General features: G+C 44.9%; 1 protein-coding gene across 1 annotated transcript in view; it reads right to left on the reverse strand.

Moving 5' to 3' along the window:
• LMNTD1 (lamin tail domain containing 1) overlaps positions 1-20,264 on the reverse strand; it is a 119,643-nt gene that overhangs the window by 48,940 nt on the left and 50,439 nt on the right. The window contains exon 7 of the mRNA XM_090041116.1: positions 14,090-14,181. Within this exon, the coding sequence (XP_089897242.1) occupies positions 14,090-14,181 (92 nt within the window). The remainder of the gene's footprint in view (positions 1-14,089; positions 14,182-20,264) is intronic.

Consider the following 20,264-nt stretch of genomic DNA (forward strand, 5'->3'; position numbering starts at 1 on the left):
TTTTGATATATAACTTTGTGGCTGGTTCCTACCCCACCTTAAATGGAATGTGTGGCCCATGAAGATCAATGCTCCCAGCCTGGGGAGCACACCAGAGCCCTTTATAACTCCTGTGTGCTCCCATGGTTGGAAGCACTGATTAGCTGACTGCCAGTGCCACAGTTATGCCTCCATGACTGCCATGGCAGGAGGCATGGTTGTTAGGATTGCAGATCAGTTCCCATCACACATTTAACTGAACTATGATCAGCAGCCTCAGAAGCATAGAGCAGCTGTTATTATATTATGTCTGCCTGATCCTATAGTGACATAAATACAGTTAAATGCCCTAAATTTGCCTTTGAATACAATGGGGTTAAAACTGCAGCAATTTTGCTATGTATGTATCATTAGAATAATCATGAAGATGTAACAGTTGCATTTTAACAATTTGTGTTGGTATCCTTTGATATTGATACAACTGCTGCATCTGTACATAATCGAAAATTGATCTTGAATATCACACCTTCTTGCCTAAATAGGTAACCTAATCTGGAGTGAATGGAATGTCAATATTGTGCCAGTTGTCATTGTTAATATTGGGTGTAGACAGAAGTGGCAATTTTCGCCCGATCTGGCCACAGAAAACTGTTACCAAACACAAGTGGTAGCTGTAACCAAACACAAGTGCTCAGCTGCAGACAACTTCAAAAATGGCCAATTGGGTTGCAGCAGAAAACTCCCTTTGTACATTTCCCTTCTGGACATTGATAGAACAGAAGCCCCTTCTTGCCTGCATTCCACCGCCCCCCCCACACTTTTGTGCATTTATTTTCCTTCTAAGTATTGGCAGAGACCTAGCACACTCATTGCATGGGTGTAGCAAGGCTCAGGGCAAGCCAGAAAACTGAAGTGGCTTTCTGTAGGAGAAACCTAGAAACTACATATCAACTAAGCTCAGTGTCACTAAAGAAAACAAAAGAACTAAAATATCCACTTCAACAACTGCAAATATATCCTGGTGCTAACCTAACTCACTGTCCCCAGTAACCTTTGATTCTCACTACCTCACATTGCATTTTTATATATTTCTCACAGTGAATTTTTATATTTCATCAGTCTCATTTTTACCATGGCATTCTGTAATTTATATTTTATACTTTTAAACCCTTAAGGAAATGTACTCCCTGTAGAATGAAGTTATACCCTGGACCACTGTTAAAAACTGCATTGAAATCGTAACTGTAAAGTGATAAAATCTGCTATATTGGGTGGTCCCTTGAACGAATGCAAGTATGAATGACAAACCAAGTACCTCTGGCTGTTAACTGACAATAGCCTAGCCAGAGGAACTTACCTCTGATCTACAAACAAAACTCTACTCTACAAGCCATTTTAAGCTAATCAAGCCAAGAAACTAATTCCTAGAACTGAGAACCCACCCTACTGACTATTCTTGTAACCCATGACAATACAACCTTTAAGTCAATAAGTCAAGGGTGAACTCCTGAAACTTCAGGCTTCAGCAGGCAGAGACCCCTGTGACTAACAGCTGTCATGTACTACTTAAAGCCCATGTGGGACAGTGACCTCCAGATAGGGCTGTCAAGATGATGCTAGGGATCACACAAGTCTACCAGAAAGGGATAAGAGGCAGTGAAGCGTGACCCTGAGTGGCACCTTCTCATCCAGCACCTGACTTACTGAGACAGAAGGACAAGCAGGTGACCCCCTTCTGCAGAAGACATCACCTTGAAGGAAGCTGATGATTGACAGCAGACTCCAGGGGCTTCGATAGGTAGATATACCGACACCAGTGCTCTCACAATCACTACAGCATCTACTATACTACATGGGTTTGAATGAGTGAGTGCATGTGTATGTGCTAAGGTGACCAGTACCACCCATAACTCAAAGTTTGAGTTTATGATTTTATTGGTAACTTCACATCCCATCCAATAAACTAGAATTTATGATGGTCCCAAGAGTTGGTCCTTTGTAGCTAACGGTGAAAATCTGAAAATCTGCATGAGGTGAGGTGAATCAGATGAAGGCATTTCAAAACAGAGTGCCTTCTGAAACTTCTGTCTGCAATTACGAGGAATACGTTTGTATAGCTTTGCAGAGAATAGGGCACAATGACAGCAGTAGCAACAGTTTAAGTCAGGGGTGTCAAACTCATCACTCATCACCACTGCCCAACAAAGAAGGCATGTGCTAATTAACCCCCTACTCATGCCTGGAACTGGGTATTCTTCATTTGAGTCCTGGGATCCTGCAAAATTTTTTTTATGAAGATGAGGCATAGAGCAACCAAAGGCTGAGAACGGGGGCAACAGAGGAATTCTGGGTGAACTTTGTGGAGCTCCTTTGGTGCTGTTTGCTTGACTTTAAGGCTGATGAAGAAACAGCAATGATTGGAAATGGAAAAGAAAGGCACAGCTCAGCTGTGAAAGTGAAGAGGGAGTCAAAATGTATTCAGTGCAGTGGTTCACCATGACTTGAAAATGAATTGGCACTGAGCGGGACTAAGTGCAATGGGCACTACTGTATATGTTATTCAGATAGGCAGTTATAACCTATTCCTATTCCATGTTCTTATCTGTATGTTTGTTCTATATAAGCTACGTGTTTTACAATCAAGCTTAGGGTTTGCTGTATTTAAGAAACCTCATGGTTGATTTTGATTACTGAGTACATGCTGTTTTTGCAGGAGTTTAACAATAGACAATGTATTTAATGTGGGTTCCTTGAATGTGATTGTAAGACAAAAAGCCTTTTCCCCTATGCTGATTGGGGGGAATCTCATCTTATATTTGAGTAAATATAGCATTTACTAACTTTTAATACAATATTTTCCAGATATATGTTTATGGTTAATGTGCCTAGAATTAGACACTTGAGCTTTCACTTTCAAAATGTGATATGGATCCATACCCTTTTTTAAGACACAACTTGAGATGGGAAGGAATGTTACTGCCACCATCGTTCTTTTATCTAGTAGCTCAGTGGCTAGAGCACACACCCAAGTTGTGGGAGCCTGGGTTTAATGATCTCTTCTGCTCATGTGGGAAATACATTGTGGCTCTGCCCTGAGCCCTGGCCTCGCACTGTTACCACCCCGTGATCCCAGCCCTGGCCCCACCCATTCTTCTCCCAGATACCTCTCCCTGCTTGCCCATGGCCCCATCCCATCTGCATAGCTGAGTGCACCCTGCCTGCCCACCTGCCAACTCTGCCTGACACCCCCAGTAGTGAGTGTGAGGCAGATGCAGGGTTGGATAGGATTAATAAGCATCTCCCTACACGCATCCCCCCCCCCGCCACCACTGCAATGAGTGGTATAAACAGCCATTACTGGGGGGGAAATGGATCAGGTGAGGCCAGGTCAAAATTCCCCCTCCTCCAACATCTCACCAAAATTCTGGGCTATATACTTCCCCTGGCACTCAATAACTCACCAAAACTGCTTAAGTGGCCCTCCAGTCCAAATAATTGCCCACTTTTGTATCATAGGGTTAGAAAACTGCTTTGGGATGATTGCCTAAATAGGTTCTGTTCCTATCAATTATCTGAACAATATTTCTTACATTTTTACTGGTTTCCAAATTCTGATATCCATGTGGCATGGAACTAATTAAACTTCCTTTAAAAAAAGGACAATGTTTAGTGAAGATAAAGTGTCTTCAAATGCAACCCCTCCTTAATTAGGCTTTCTTGACAATGTGGTATCACACGTCCCAAAAATAGGAGCTGTGCTGAACTGAAGGAGCATGAAATTAGTACTTTCTAGTACCAGGGTAAAGAATAAGCCAACTTTTGGCTTCGGTTTTGGGGTCTTTTTGCTTTGAACTGTTCCCTCTTTCCTTGTTTGGCAAGCACCTGAATCACATCAGTGTTTTGCTCTTGCCTTGAGAAGTTGATAGCTTGAAGATCCAATCATCTAATTCTCTTCAAAGTGGATAAGATGCCTTACAAGCTGCTGTCTCTGTCTCCTAAGAGTTGATGGCTGGATACCACAGCCCAGGGGATCCTACTGTTCATTAGTTTTGAATTTCCTCCTTCTAAGGAAAAGTCAATTGCAATAACATAGTAAAATATGAACAAGTCTTTGTGAGATAGGTGGGCATATGGGATCCTATTTTACCCTGACTCAATTCAAAAGGAATTTATGGCTATTAAAAGGCCATGAAAACCCAAACTTCACCCCATTCAAACAATGTGTTTCTATCTTGCCCTAAAACAGCAAGAGTCAAAAGGGCCAAGGGTCTTCAAGGGCCAAAAGGGTACAGTTGTTCAGAGCCTTTCCCATTTAGTTTTTAAGCTATCTACTGAGTTTGCAAGCAGAAGAGGCTAATATATTATGACAAGGAAAACCGCCTACCAGGAACTGAAACTCCCAGTTAATTTCAATGCAGTCCCCAGACAGTCATTCACTATCAGCCCAGCATGGATCTGAATTAGAAACTGTAGCAAGTTGTTGGAGCCAGGGGCTACAGGTCAGCTGTGAGTGGTGACATGCAGTACAGGCTGCTCAGGAGGACTGGGCCAGTTGAGAGAGATAATTAGTGGCCACAGGAAATTAAAAGGCTCCCAGAGAAAAAAATAAGGGAGAGAGAAAGAGTAGCTTGACTAGTGACCAGGGACTCAGAGTCTGGGGAGAGACCCAAGGGCTATGGGATAGTGAGATGCAGCGCCACAGCAGAGAACTAAGACATAGCCAGCCCGAGAGGAAAAGACTGCAGTGAGGAAGAAGCAGTAGTAAGCCAGAAGTCCTTCTCAGGGACTGAAGAGGACTCAGACCTGTGAGTTAACCCTTTGTAGACTGTGTTTTTAGTAATGTTTGAGAACTGGTTGATGTAGGAATATGCTTGTGGGACAGATATTCCTGAGAACAAACGACGATATTGTATTTCAAGACCTTGTGAGCTAAGTAATAATCCTGAGCCTGCTACAGTTGGTGGAGAATGCAGGCAAACTGTATAAAGGAGCCAGCAGCAGCATTTTAAACAGATTCTAGCACTTGGAAGCAGATTTGAACAAGTAAAGTGCAGTGCCAGCAGTTAAGGTGAACTTCTGTGATTAAAGTAAGTGCTAGCATAGAGGCAGAAGTTCTGTTAGAGCAAGGATGTCACTGTGCCTTATTTTGGGAAGTAAGGGGCATGAAGGGGGAATAAAAAAGCTGCACAGACCCCAAAGCCCTAGCAGCGATATGAGGCAAACTGCTTCAGGCTAGAGAAACCAAAAAATGAAAGGCACTGAATGTTGTTATTAATCACTTAACCTACCCAGTCCTCAAAGACAGCTGCCTTTAAAAATAAATATATGAAGGAACGTACACATTGAAACCTTTTGAAAGGACAACTTTGGGCTGACCTATGTGATAATTTACCTGCATAATTTTACCAGTATAGTTATGCTGCTAGCTCAATATGGTTTATCCTCCTGTGTAGTGTTCCCTCCTGCCATCCCATTAGAATAAGAATATTTTATGTTCCTTGGAAAGGTAAACCAGAAAAAAGATATTTTTACTCTGGAATGAGAGTGCCCACATAGGAATTTATACTGATATAAATTTTGTGATCTAGTGGTAAATTTCCCCACAAGGAAAAGTTCTTTATATGGGATTAACTGCACTGGGCCCCTGAATTCTGGGACTCTACTGAGGGCTGGGCTGGGACAGATGAAACTCTGCTTCCTCTCAGAATTTTCTGCTTAGCAGATGACTGAAACATTGGACTCATGCAAGTATGGTCTAGGGAGCACCCACTTAATTATTTATACTCAAAGACAGGTCTTCAAAAAAGAGTTAATTAGTTGATCAACTCTCAGGTCAGAGGCATTTTTTTGTGGATAGGAGCAGAAGTTGGGGTAACACTGGATTACAAATCTAGGCTAGGTCTGCCATGAAAAACAGTTTCTTCAATTAAATTAAATGTTATACTTAAACCATTCAAAATTTGTGGACTATTAAGCAGTGTTAAGTTAGAACATACTGGGTATGTCTACACAAGATTCTTTACTACAGGCATACCTTATTTTATTGTGCTTCACTTTATTGCGCTTCGCAGATATTGGGTTTTTTACAAATTGAAGGTTTGTGGCAACCCTGCGTCGAGCAAGTCTATCGGCGCCATTTTTCCATCGGTGCCATTTTTCCAACAGCATTTGCTCACTTCGTGTCTCTGTGTCACATTTTGGTAATTCTTGCAATATTTCAAACTTTTTCATTATTATTATATTTGTTATGGTGATCTGTGATCTTTGACGTTACTATTGTAATTGTTTTGGGGCACCATGAACCGCGCCCATATAAGACGGTGAACTTAATCGATAAATGTTGTGTGTGTTCTGACTGCTCCACCGACCGGACGTTCCCTCATCTCTTTCCCTCTCCTCGGGCCTCCCTATTCCCTGAGATACAACAATATTGAAATTAGGCCAATTAATAACCCTACAATGGCTTCTAAGCGTTCAAGTGAAAGGAAGAGTCGCACATCTCTCACTTTAAATCAAAAGCTAGAAATGATTAAGCTTAGTGAGGAAGGCATGTTGACAGCCGAGATAGGCCGAAAGCTAGGCCTCTTACGCCAAACAGTTAGCCAAGTTGTGAATGCAAAGGAAAAGTTCTTGAAGGAAATTAAAAGTGCTATTCCAGTGAACACACGAATGATAAGAAAGCGAAACAGCCTTATTGCTGATATGGAGAAAGTTTTAGTGGTCTGGATAGAAGATCAAACCAGCCACAACATTCCCTTAAGCCAAAGCCTAATTCAGAGCAAGGCCCTAACTCTCTTCAATTCTATGAAGGCTGAGAGAGGCGACGAAGCTGCAGAAGAAAAGTTTGAAGCTAGCAGAGGTTGGTTCATGAGGTTTAAGGAAAGAAGCCGTCTCCATAACATAAAAGTGCAAGGTGAAGCAGCAAGTGCTGATGTAGAAGCTGCAGCAAGTTATCCAGAAGATCTAGCTAAGATAATTGATGAAGGTGGCTACACTAAACAACAGATTTTCAATGTAGACTAAACAGCCTTATATTGGAAGAAGATGCCATCTAGGACTCTCATAGCTAGAGAGAAGTCAATGCCTGGCTTCAAAGCTTCAAAGGACAGGCAGACTCTCTTGTTAGGGGCTAATGCAGCTGGTGACTTTAAGTTGAAGCCTGTGCTCATTTACCACTCCGAAAATCCTAGGGCCCTTAAGAATTATGCTAAATCTACTCTGCCTGTGCTCTATAAATGGAACAACAAAGCCTGGATGACAGCACATCTGTTTACAACATGGTTTACTGAATATTTTAAGCCCACTGTTGAGACCTACTGCTCAGAAAAAAAGGTTCCTTTCAAAACATTACTGCTCATTGACAATGCACCTGGTCACCCAGGAGCTCTGATGGAGATGTACAACGAGATTAATGTTGTTTTCATGCCTGCTAACACAACATCCATTCTGCAGCCCATGGATCAAGGAGTAATTTCCACTTTCAAGTCTTATTATTTAAGAAATACATTTTGTAAGGCTATAGCTGCCATAGATAGTGATTCCTCTGATGGATCTGGGCAAAGTAAATTGAAAATCTTCTGGAGAGGATTCACCGTTCTAGATGCCATTAAGAACATTCGTGATTCATGGGAGGAGGTCAAAATATCAACATTAACAGGAGTTTGGAAGAAGCTGATTCCAACCCTCACGGATGACTTTGAGGGGTTCAAGACTTCAGTGGAGGAAGTAACTGCAGATGTGGTGGAAATAGCAAGAGAACTAGAATTAGAAGTGGAGCCTGAAGATGTGACTGAATTGCTGCAATCTCATGATAAAACTTTAACGGATGAGGAGTTGCTTCTTATGGATGAGCAAAGAAAGTGGTTTCTTGAGATGGAATCTACTCCTGGTGAAGATGCTGTGAACATTGTTGAAATGACAACAAAGGATTTAGAATATTACATAAACTTAGTTGATGAAGCAGCGGCAGGGTTTGAGAGGATTGACTCCAATTTTGAAAGAAGTTCTACTGTGGGTAAAATGCTATCAAACAGCATCGAGTGCTACAGAGAAATCTTTTGTGAAGGAAGAGTCAATCAATGCGGCAAACTTCATTGTTGTCTTATTTTAAGAAATTGCCACAGCCACCCCAACCTTCAGCAACCACCACCCTGATCAGTCAGCAGCCATCAACGAGGCAAGACCCTCCACTAGCAAAAAGATTACGACTCACTGAAGGCTCAGATGATGGTTAGCACTTTTTAGCAATAAAGTATTTTTTAATTAAGGTATGTACATTTTTTTTTAGACATAATGCTATTGCACACTTAACAGACTACAATATAGTGTAAACATAACTTGTATATGCACTGGGAAACCAAAAAATTTGTGTGACTCGGTTTATTGCGATATTCGCTTTATTGCGGTGGTCTGGAACCAAACCTGCAATATCTCTGAGATATGCCTGTACTTTACTGTAACTCTCCCAGAAAATGTAGGCAGAGTAGTAAACTGCACCAGTGTAAGTGTCTAGGCTGTCCAAAAGAAAAGAGCTAAAGGGATCTAAGCTAAGCTCTAGCAGGGAAAGCAGACTAGTCATCAGGCCCAGAATGGAAACCCCTATGCATGACTGGAGAATCAACTGACAGGAAGGGGCAGGGTTTAGGAGGCACATGAAGCCAGATCCTGTTACACAAGCAAATTAAAGCTAGATAGCAACCAGCTATAAAGACTAATCGACTGCACACTAAAGCATCACCATCTACACATGCACAGCATTTACTGTGCAGTAGACTAGTCTACTGCACGGTTGCCTACTACCTGTAAATACAGGCAGCAGATTAACTGCACAGTAATTACTGCGCAGTAGTGCACATGTAGACTGCTGAATGCGAGCAAATTTTTCTTAATTAACCCAGACAGCATGGGGCGGGGAAATTGCCCCTTCCTCCAGGCAGCTGCTTCCCAGCCTGTGCTCCAATCTGCTGACTGGAGCAGCAGCCGAGTGTGAGGACATTTTCTCAGTCCCAGTCCCAGCAAATTTGCTTTCAATGGGTGCATATGTAGACACTCTGCTGGGGAAAGCTTTCTATTTTACTGCACAGGAAGTTTACAGCACATTAATAACACATGTAGATGTGTTCACTGTGAGCAGTCACAAATTAAGAGTTAATACAATTTCTTGCCAGCACTGCCACTAGAGGGCTAGTGAACAGCGGTGTGGTTAGGAGCCAGGAAACCTGTGATCTATCCCTGCCATGGGTGGGGGCAGAAAGGTGGGAGTGGTATATCCTGGGACTATGAAGGACTGCGAGTTGCTAGTTTTACCTCTATGGACAGGACTGAAGTTATTCAACATGAGTTGGGTAACATAGCCCAGAGTTAACGCTCACCTGAAGTGGCATAATTTTGAGATGCTCAGAGGACACTCAATACAAGCTAACAAGTTTTAATGTGCTCATGTTTTAAATGTCCTTACTATGGTCTAAGTGTAACATGTAACTTCACCCTAAGACTCTGGCTATGTAGATAAGAATTAGGCTACATATCACAACTAAAAAAGACTCATCTGTAAATTTCCAAAAAGTCAGACAGGTAACTTTTAGACATAGCTCAAAGGTTGAATTTCTCAGTCAAGCCCTGAATACCACTTACCAAACCTAGAGATTAGAAACAAATGTTTGGGAACAGCCTTTCTGGATGGATGTTCATCTTATTTTAATTCAAGTAGTTTCTCAGCAAGAGCAGGCTTCATGATCAAAGAGCATTTCATCTAGTGTTACTAATAATAACACTAATACTTGGCACTTCAAAAGTGGCTTTAATCTAAATATATAGAACTACTTTTATAAAACATATTCAGTACTTTGAGAAGTATTATTACCACTGCTTTACAGATCAGAAAATCAAGTCATTGATGCATTTATTCACTCACAGGTATACCTGGGACAAGAACCCTATTTCATGTCAACAGTTAAAAACATGCACACGCAATTAAAAAAAAAATCCTATGACACTTTCCATTTCCAGTCTATTGTAACTACTGTGACTGATGTTAATATTAATAGACACTCCACTACTATGAATAATGTATACAGTGCTTAAAATATAAATTATACCTTGGAAAACAATAATATCTATTCCATATGCCTTTAATAATAGTATTACTCAGTATTCATTAAGGATCCAAACAGACTGATTTCAACAGCCTTTGGATTAGTCCTAAGAAATGAAGATATGATATCAAAGCAATATCTAAAGGCATTTTTACATGTGGTCTGGAACGTGGCACCCAGTGCTTTAATTGGCAAGCTGCACTAGTTAAAAGCTCCCGAGTTTCATATGTAACTGCGCCCCCACACTGAAAAAATGGCAGTGGCGCACTTTGAACTAAAGCTCATCTGACGTATTTTATTTTAAAGTGCCCCATTTTTTCAGCATGGGGATGCACGGGGAAACCAATAAATGTAACGCAGAAGGCTGTTGGAGCATGTCAATTTCCATGCTCCAACAGGCTCGATTAATCTGCTGCACTGAATTTCCAGCATGTCAGAGCAGGCTTCCTGCATGTCTGTAGGAGCCGTGCATTCCCCCAATATCACCAGCATCTAGTGTGCCTGTTAGTTAAGAGAAAGCATTCTATAGTCCAATAAATCATGCAGCTGGTCCTTAGAAGACAAAAAACCCAAAACCCCAACCAAAACACTCCTACCCCATCTCTTTGTGAAACCTAGAGGTAAACCTGAACCATGTGACCTAAATCCTATGGATTTACCAATTTCATACTTTCATAGTTTCTAGGGTCAGAAGGGACCTGAGTAGATCATCTAGTCCAACCCCCTGCCATGGCAGGAAATAATACTGGGGTCAAATGACCCCAGCAAGATGTTCATCCAACCTCCTCTTAAAAACCCCCAGGGTAGGAGCCAGCACCACTTCTCTTGGAAGTTGGTTCCAGATCCTAGCCGCCCTGTCCGTGAAATAGCGCTTCCTGATATCTAACCTGAACCTGCCCTCTGCCAGCTTGTGACCGTTATTCCTGGTCACTCCTGGCAGTGCACGGGGGAATAGTGACTCCCCCAATGCCTGCTGATCCCCCCTGACTAGTTTATAACAGGCCACTAGATCCCCCCTCAGCCTTCTCTTTTGGAGGCTGAACAGGTTCACATCCTATAGCCTCTCCTCGTAGGGCCTGCCCTGTTGTCCCCTGATCATGCAAGTGGCCCTCCTCTGGACCCTCTCCACGTTGTCCATATCCCTCTTGAAGTGCAGCGCCCAGAACTGGATGCAGTACTCCAGCTGCGGCCTGACCAGTGCCTCATAGAGGGGGAGGATCACCTCTTTGGACCTGCTTGAGATGCATCTGTGGATGCATGACAAGGTACGGTTGGCCTTCCTGACTGTCAATTATGACTCCAAGATCCTTTTCCGCCTCCGTGCTGACAAGAGGGGAGTTCCCCAACCTGTAAGTATGGTGCTGGTTGTTCCTCCCCAGGTGCATCACCTTGCATTTGTCTGTGTTGAATCTCATCCTATTCACATCTGCCCACCCTTGTAACCTGTCTAGGTCTGATTGTAGCCTGATGCTACCTTCTAGTGTGCCCACATCCCCCCACATCTTAGTGTCATCAGCAATTTTGAACAAGGTGCTTTTTATCCCCTCATCCAAATCACTGATGAAGATGTTGAACAGTGCAGGCCTGAGGACCGAGCCCTGCGGAACTGCACTGCCCATGTCTTTCCAAGTTGAGAAGGACTCATCCACTACCACCCTCTGGGTGCGGCCCTCCAGCCAGCTGGCGACCCAATAGACTGTGTGGGTGTTGACATCACAGTCCCCCAGTTTCTTAATGAGAACAGGGTGAGAGACAGTGTCGAAAGTCTTCCGGAAGTCCAGGAAGACTATGTCTACTGCTACCCCTGCATCTAATGATCTGGTAATCTGATCATAGAAGGCCACCAGGTTGGTCTGACAGGACCTGCCACTGATGAACCCGTGTTGGTTCCCCCGAAGCATGCAGTCCCCTGCAGGCCCCTCATGGATGTGTGCCAGTATAATTTTCTCGAACAGCTTGCCTAGGATCGAGGTAAGACTAACTGGCCTATAGTTTCCTGGGTCCTCCTTCTTCCCCTTTTTGAAGATGGAAACCACGTTGGCCCTCTTCCAGTCCTCTGGGACCACACCAGAGCACCGCAAGTGCTCATAAAGCCATGCCAGGGGTCCTGCAATGACCTCGGCCAATTCTTTTAGGACTCTAGGGTGGAGATCATCCAGGCTGGCTGACTTGAATATGTCCAGCCCCTCCAGAAGCTCCCTAACTAGTTCCTCACTAACCTTTGGCCCAGATGTGCCCCCCCTGGGGCCCAAGGGGGGCCCAGCAGAGAGGTGGCTGTTCTGGTCCTTACTTAGGAAGACAGAGGCAAAGAAATGGTTAAACATGTTAGCTTTGTTGTCTGATGTGACAACCAAATTTCCCAACACGTCCTGCAAGGGCCCCATGTTACATGGGACCTTCTTTTTGCCCCCTATGTATTTAAAAAAGGACTTGTTATTGTCCTTAATCTGAGAAGCTAGTCCTAATTCCATCTTTGCCTTGGCCTTCCTAACTGCCCCCCTACATCCCTGAGCGACTGCAGAATAGTCATCCCTGGTGATGACCCCTTCTTTCCATTGGGTATATGCCTCCTTTTTAGCAAGGAGACATTCCCAGATGCTTTTGGTGAGTCATGGAGGCTTGTGTGCTCTCCTGCTCCCTTTGATCCTCATTGGGATTACCTTCCTTTGGGCTTGGAGGATTGCCTCCTTAAGGAGCGACCACTCTCCTTGGACACCTGGCTCCCCTCCCCTCTGGGACCTCAGCGCATCCCCAACTATCCTCCTTAGCTCATTGAAGTTTGCCCTCCTAAAGTCTAGAGCTGCTGCTTTACTGCATGCCTTTGTCACCTTGCGCTGGATGGTAAATTCCAGCAGGCGATGATCACTGTCGCCCAGGTGGTCGAGCACCCGCAGCCCCCTCACCAGGTCATCGCCCATGGCCAGCACTTGGTCCAGCAAGGCATCCCCCCTGGTAGGGCTGTGCACCTCCTGGGTTAGATGGAGGTCCTGCACACTGTCTAAGAACCTACGTGAGCAGTCAGACCTGGCTGACTGCTCCTCCCAGCGGATATCCGGGAAGTTCAGGTCCCCCATGACTACCACATCTTTAGCCTTCACTACCTCTGTGAGCTGACCTAAGAATTCCTGGTCAAGCTCTTCTCCCTGGTTGGGAGGTCTGTAGTAGACCCCCGCCGTTAAGTCTCTCTCCCCTCGGCTGCCTTGTACTCTAACCTAAAGCACCTCAGAGTGCCGCTCCTCTGACTCCGTGCTAATTGACGAGGATGTGTATTCCTCCTTGATATAGAGTGCCACACTCCCACCTCTTCTTCCTATCCTGTCCCTCCTGTACAACCTATAGCCCTTGACATTCACTGCCCAATCATGCGTAGAGTCCCACCACATTTCCGTGATCCCCATTATGTCCGGGCTGGTGTCAGCCATCAGGAGGGTGAGTTCCTCCTGCTTGTTTCCCATGCTACGAGCATTTGTGTAGAGGCATTTGAGGCCTCCTGTGGATGTGTGTACTGCCCCCCTAGTCCCAGAGTTGCTTTAATTTGCACGTGTGGCAGGGTCTTTCCTGTGGCTGGGAGTCCCATCAGCTGTGGGCTCCCACCCCAGGGGTGCACCATGACCAATTTGTGGTTCTTGAACTTGACATTATTAATACAGTGCTAAATTCTGGGCCTTTATATTGAGCAGTATAAACATGGAGCTGTCTTAAAAGGACATTTACTTCAGGGCTTCATTTCCCTAGCAGGAATAGTGGAAACAGACTTCAGTGTAAATGAAAATAAAGCTCACAGTCTTAAAATGTGAATTTAACTGCACCCAAATGAAGCAGGCTTTATTATGGGTACATTAGGTACCTTTGACCAAGTTGCTGTGTTTGAATTCAGATTTAAATCAACATGCTTTCTGCTTTGGGCCCAACTCTTAGAAAAAAGTAAGAAGACAAAATTAAGGGGTTTTCTTCTTATCTTTTATCCAAAACCCACTAATTTGCTTTACTGAAAACAGCACTTAGTCTCTACTCACCCCTGCTGATCTAGTGGACCCTCTACTGTTTTTTTCACGAGAACATGCAATGGTTTTGCCTCTTCCATGGCTGCTTCCTACATACAGAGTACCTGTGGATGGAAAAATACAATTATCTATATACACTGGTTTAAATGAAGCCAAACTTGATAATAAGGTCAACAACAGGAAACCTATTTCTCTCCTCAGCTCATAGAAAAAGTTGTAAATAAAAGGCATATGATGATAAATCCCAAGTCACCTAGAATTTCACAGTTGTCAGCAAGATGCCTTTATGTTAATGTACCAATAAAATTCTTTCAATCGTTCTGATGAAGAATTTGGAATTGATGAAGATTTGAAATCAAACTCAAATCTTTTGATAAAGACTTAAGACAGTGCTTGAGTAGCCCTTGAGTGTGCAGGGGCTTATGTAATGGCAGTGTTTTCCTTCTCACTGGGCACATTTACATGAGATACTGATTGAGCAGCAGCCTGAGTGCAGTAGAATCACTATAAGGCATTCACCAGTGCTAGTATGCAGCAACTCCAGTTACTGCCCATTTATTTAGTACTTGTATAAACTTACAAGTACTAACTAAATGTGCAATAACTACTGTGCAGTAGCATCTCATGTAGACACACCTACTATTGCTCATTCTACTGCATGCTGTCATGTCAGGCCCCCTCTACACATTATTGGTATTGCACAAGTAACTGGTTGATTGCACAATTACCTTGAGATCAGCTACACATGCAAAGTACTTATCATACAATAAAAAATTCCAACAAGCTATAAAGTTAGACCTCAAAAATGTGTACTAACTTTATAGCTGGTTGCTATCTAGCTTTAATTTGCACGTGTGGCAGGGTCTTCCCTGTGGCTGGCAGTCCCATCAGCTGTGGGCTCCCAGCCACAGGGGTGCACCATGACCAGGCAAGGCTGAGTCCTGCAATTGCTGAGAAATTTTAGCCCCAGCAGCTGTGTACTCTGGATCTCAACAGCACTGTGTAACTGCCAGAAACCCAGCATTTCATGACTGTGGACAATTGTGCCCCACAGTGTGCCTCCCAGCGCTTGGACTCACCTGGGTCCAGCTTCCACAGGGTGCAGCTATGATCTCCCTGCCCAGGGGGTGGCAGAACCCCTCTAGGGTCAGGCAATCCCCCCGCCCCAGAGGTGCATGAAACCCCTGAAGAAAGGAGGTTGCCACTGCAGTGATCTACCAGCTGTACAGGGTGCATGAGGTGCCCCCACAGCTTGAAGCTCCTGAACTGAAGGTGCTCCCAGGCACAAGAGCTTGTGTCTTGCTGGTGCTGGGGGAGTTCAGGATTGGGCTCCTCCTGCACTGGCAATAAGGTGTGATGGTATCTAATGCACAATCCCACAATCATGCCTCCTGCCATGCACCTGTAGCATATCAAATGAGCTTTAGTTAAAGTGCCCCTGCTACCATTTTGAAGTGTGGGACACTGAACACATGAGACACTTGGAGCCACTCTAAAGCACCTCCGTGCCCCTCCTCCCCCAATATCTAAAGACATCCAAGACTTTCACTTCATCTGTAGCTGCCTGATGATTTCATGAAGTACTTGTCCATGTAACTGGCATTTATCCTCCCAAAAATGTTTGTGGCTTACTTTTCTTTTCTTTGTTTATGATGACTAAATGAGTAATGTGGACGGGACTTACCACATAATGGTTTATTATGCTATAGCTAGTAAAATGCAATAGGGGGCATGTCAGAACAATTTCACCCTCCTGCCCTTTCAGTACCACTACTGCGATGTAGTGTTTTAGGACAAGAAATGCCCAGGAGAGTCTTCCCAAAGGACTTCACCCACTTCTTCCCCTTGCTTTTTCTGGGTGTTTGGGGGGTTTGGTGGGCAAAATCTTTCCTTGCAAAAGCATCCTGTCTGCCTCCCTTTCACAATTCTGGCTGCTGCTTGCTTTTTCTGGGTGATTTTTGCAACAGCACTTTTGCTTCCCTCTTTTTCTGCGTGCTTTTTGCACTGGATGCTGGGTGTGGTGTTGAGTGTGGGGTACCTTATGGTTACAAAAGTGTCTACAAGCATTGCATCTCTCATGCACCCACTTTACAAAGCTGCACATTTTTCCCCCGCTGTTTTTTGTGTAGGGAAGAGTTCTGTTTTTTGGGCTGTGCTTTTCATGCACTTTTGCAGCCCATGAGGGATTTCACGTGCTTTCCATCCTGGTGCCAGGCTGTCTGGGTTGTTGGGTTTTGTTTTTTTTTACACCAGAACAAGGCCGGCAGGGTAGGGGGGAGTCTGCCTCCTTGAGGGTCTATAAATTTGTGGAACAGGGATCAGGGTGCGTACACTGTATCCACAGAGAATGGGACGAAGCTCAGCAGGACACTTGTCCCTGGTGGCACAACCAGTTCAACCAGTTCAGTACTTGCTGCTGATGTCTAGTGCAGTGCAGCATATCCACAAACAAGAGATTTTTAAGGCAAATGGAACTCAGCCTAGTGGGACACTTGCAGCTGGTGGCACAACTGGTTTGACCAGTGTGGGCAGCATTCTCCTGCAGGATGAGACTGCTTTTGCGACACTTGAAACAGGACACCCTGAGATGTTTCACAAACAATGCATAGGTAAGTGGCTGTGTCCTGAGGGAGGGTGGCTTGCATTATTTACTTAAATTTTCATGTAAATAGGGTTTAATTGCAATGAATGTTGGTGCAAGTGTGACAGACTAGCTGGCAGTGACCTAGCCCAGGGGTTTTGAAAGGGCAAAAGATGTTTGGAGGACTTGGGATTCCCTTTCTGCACCAATCAGGCCCCAGAAACTCACCCCGCCATGTCCCGATTGGCTCCTTGGGTCACCTGGAGGGGGATAAAAGGGGCAGCATGGGCTGACTCAGGAGAAACCAACGAGGGACAACAAGGAAGGAGCTTCACAGAGCTGAGCCAGTGAGGCAGGAGCAGTGCCCCAGAAAAGCCTGAAAGAACAGAACCTGCAGGCAGCAGTGGGACCTTCAGCACCGCAGTGTGCAGCCAGCAGGAGAGGCTCCCCACTGGGCTCCAGGATCCCCTACGAGAGGCTGCAGCCAGCAGGAGAGGCTTCCCTGCTCCAGGAAGGCTCTGAGCAGTGACTTGAGGGGTTCCCAGCTCTGCTTCCAGCTCCTCCAATCAGAGGCCAGGCAGCTGGACGTGAGGCTGGGGCTCCAGGAAGGTCAAGACCCCTAGCAGGCTTGAGCAGTGCCACTACTGGTGGCTGTGTGGCAGCATTCCTGCTTAACACATGGGAGATCTGGGTTCAAGCTGAGGTGACTTGGGGTGAGTGATATAACAAGAAGCAAATCTTCTTGCAGTGGAAAGGAGCCATTGTGTTCCCCCCCACCTTTTTCTCCCTCCAAGTACCAAGGCCCTATATTTCCTTATCATTTGACATTTTGCGCCTTTTTATATTTCACCAACCCGTATTGTTTGTTCTGCTGTTTGTGTTTTATGTTTTGTTAACCCTTGTTCTTTGTCAATGATTGTAAGTGTCTAACCTTTGTTGAATCCTGCCTCTTTGGGGCACTGTAGTGTCCACTATACCCTCTGATTTATGCCTGTTATGTTCCCAGTATTAAAAGGTATATGGTTAAGTCCCCTTTGGTGGCCTGGCTCTGCTCTATACGGGGAGGAGAGTCCCTACACCTCCCACAGCGCTTGTGTACCTGCTTTGGTCCCTTCAATTGGACAGGGAGTTCCTCTTGGAGTACCGCCCAGGTTACACAAGCTATCCCACAGCATGAAGTCCTGAAGTTGCAAGGCAAGTATTCAATGGGGGGTAGAAGATGCACCCTTTCCCCCTTCTCGCCTCTCATGCCCCCCCAACTTTAATACAGAAAGGGTACCACCATTTCAGGGCTGGAGAGAATGCATGGTGGTTTTACAATACAAAGTCTTATGCTCTATGTAACAGGGTTCTCCTTGAGACCTTGTTGTTAAGGAAAAGGGGGCAGCTGGAAATAATGACACCATGAGGATGACAGGCCCTGGCCCTCAGCTGCCAATGGCAGCTAAACCCTGGAGGATAAAAAGGAAAGGTGCCTTTGGGCACCACAGAAGAAAGAGAGAGAAAGAGAGAGAGAGGAGCTGCAAGAGGGACCCTGGCACTGGATTAGAGGGATCTCAGGATCCAGATCTCATCTGATCTTACCTTGAGTCCACCTGAGCGATGGTGAGTGCGGGGAGAAGCGGAGCCGGGCCATGGGCTGGAGCCACGCTCTGCATTAAGAATCGGGGACGCTCCGTTGAGCCAGAGGGGCAGCGGGAGGGAAGACCCCGCCCAGATTCCTGAAGAGTCTGGGTGACTTCAGGAACTCAAGGAAAAGGGACACTAAGGGCTGAGAAAGCAAGCCCCAATCATGGGAGAGCCGTGGCGCCTGCTCACTGAAGCCGCATGACAAAAGGAAACAAGCAGCATTTGAAACAAGCCACTAATTAGTCAATTAGTGGCTTAATAGAACAAAAGGAAACTTTTCTTTTTTTTCCTTTTTTTCTCTTTGTCAATTACGGGGCGAGCGGGCTAGGACTCAGGCATGACTAAGAAGCCCAGAGACTCCCTTTGCGGGGCAGGGGATGTGGACATTGATTCTGCACCGCCGATACAAGCAAGTAAGCACCCTACTTTACTTGCTGTCTCAAGTAAGGGGCCGGAGATCCTCTGCCGAATACAGAGGGTGACCCAGCGGAGACCCAGGGTTAACCCTTAGGACTGTGATTCCCCTCTCCTCTAAGAGAGGAATTCTCTGTAAAACCGGCAAACCACTGAATAAAAGCAGAAAGGAGAAAACTAAGTTATTTCAGCGTGGTACTTCCTGCGGATACTTCCTTTGGTAATAATCACTTCCTTCCAATTTAATTTCTTTAAGATCCAAGTCATGGCAGGCGGGAAACACGAGGTTAGAGGATGTATTCCACACACGCTGACACTAACATTCCCCTTCCCTCCTATTTCTAGTTCCTGAATCCTAGTTCCCATATGCTGCTCCTGCCATGCACAGCAGGCAGGAGAGAAGAACAGAAGCCTCAGACACTCACCTGGCACCACTTCCATCTCCAGGAAAACTGCTGGCAATGTCACTGCCAGGTGCTTCTTCACTACTTTTAATATCCGTTTACTGAAAAAACCATGTGGGAATTCACCATTAACCTCTCTCTGCCATAATGTAGATAAGTCCTTGTATTCTGTCAATATATCAACAAATAAAGCTTGGTCAACCTAGTCCAAGAAGCTACTTACCGAAATATGCTTCATTAGCTCTTTTCAAAGATCATGTATATCATGCTCCTTTTGCTTTGTTTCTCTTTGTTTATGTAGCCAAAATTTTTTACTACAGTTTTTTACTACAATGTAATGTACAAGCCCTTACTTGGGCTTGGTATACTCTCCATCCACATACAAAGGAGCATTGTCATTTATGGGTGCTGGGTCCAGTAGGTACAGCAAAATAAGTAAAATTAAATTTTGGTCTTAGGATACTATATTTTCATAATGGTAATAATCATAATAACTCATGTGTCTGCCTTTCTCAGCCTACCTCCCTTCCTTGCTGTCTACCTTCCTCTGGTGGCTGCCCAAAATCTGAGGTGCTAGACCCAGGCCTGGCTCTGGTTCCTATTTCCTAATGATTGTGCTGTCTTGTATCTTGTAAGGACAATTATCCCAAATAATTCTGTATATGGTAAGTGTCAGCGTGTCCATCAAGTACCCTCTCTGTCCTCGTATTTCCCGCCTGCCACGACTTGGATCTTAAAGAGATGAAATAGGGAGGAAGTACCTGTGGCAAGTACCACGCTGAAATAAACTTACTTTTTTTGATTTTTATTCAGTGATTTGCAGTTGTTAACAGGGAACTCCCCTCTTGGGGGAGATCACAGTCAAAAGGGTTAATCTTGGGGTCTCCAGGCTCCTGGCCAGCCCCCATTTTAGTGCCACAGTCCCTGAAAGTCACACTGCCTTTATCCAATTACTCTATTAGTGGCTTGTTATGGCCACGGTGAGTCCTCTCCTTGCTGCTAACGAGCCAATTAGCAGCTTGTTACAGCTGCCGCCTGCAGCTTTCTCCGGCAGAGCCGGTGTGCAGACTCCGCAGCTCTCCCTTGATCTCCTGGTCCTTAGCACTTCGCTCCCCTTGGGATGTCCTGGAGTCCTCTGGACTCTCCAGGTGTCTGGATA

Source organism: Crocodylus siamensis, chromosome 4 (genome assembly GCF_052110815.1).
Source record: "Crocodylus siamensis isolate JL-2025a chromosome 4, ASM5211081v1, whole genome shotgun sequence".
Taxonomy (NCBI): Eukaryota; Metazoa; Chordata; order Crocodylia; family Crocodylidae; genus Crocodylus; species Crocodylus siamensis.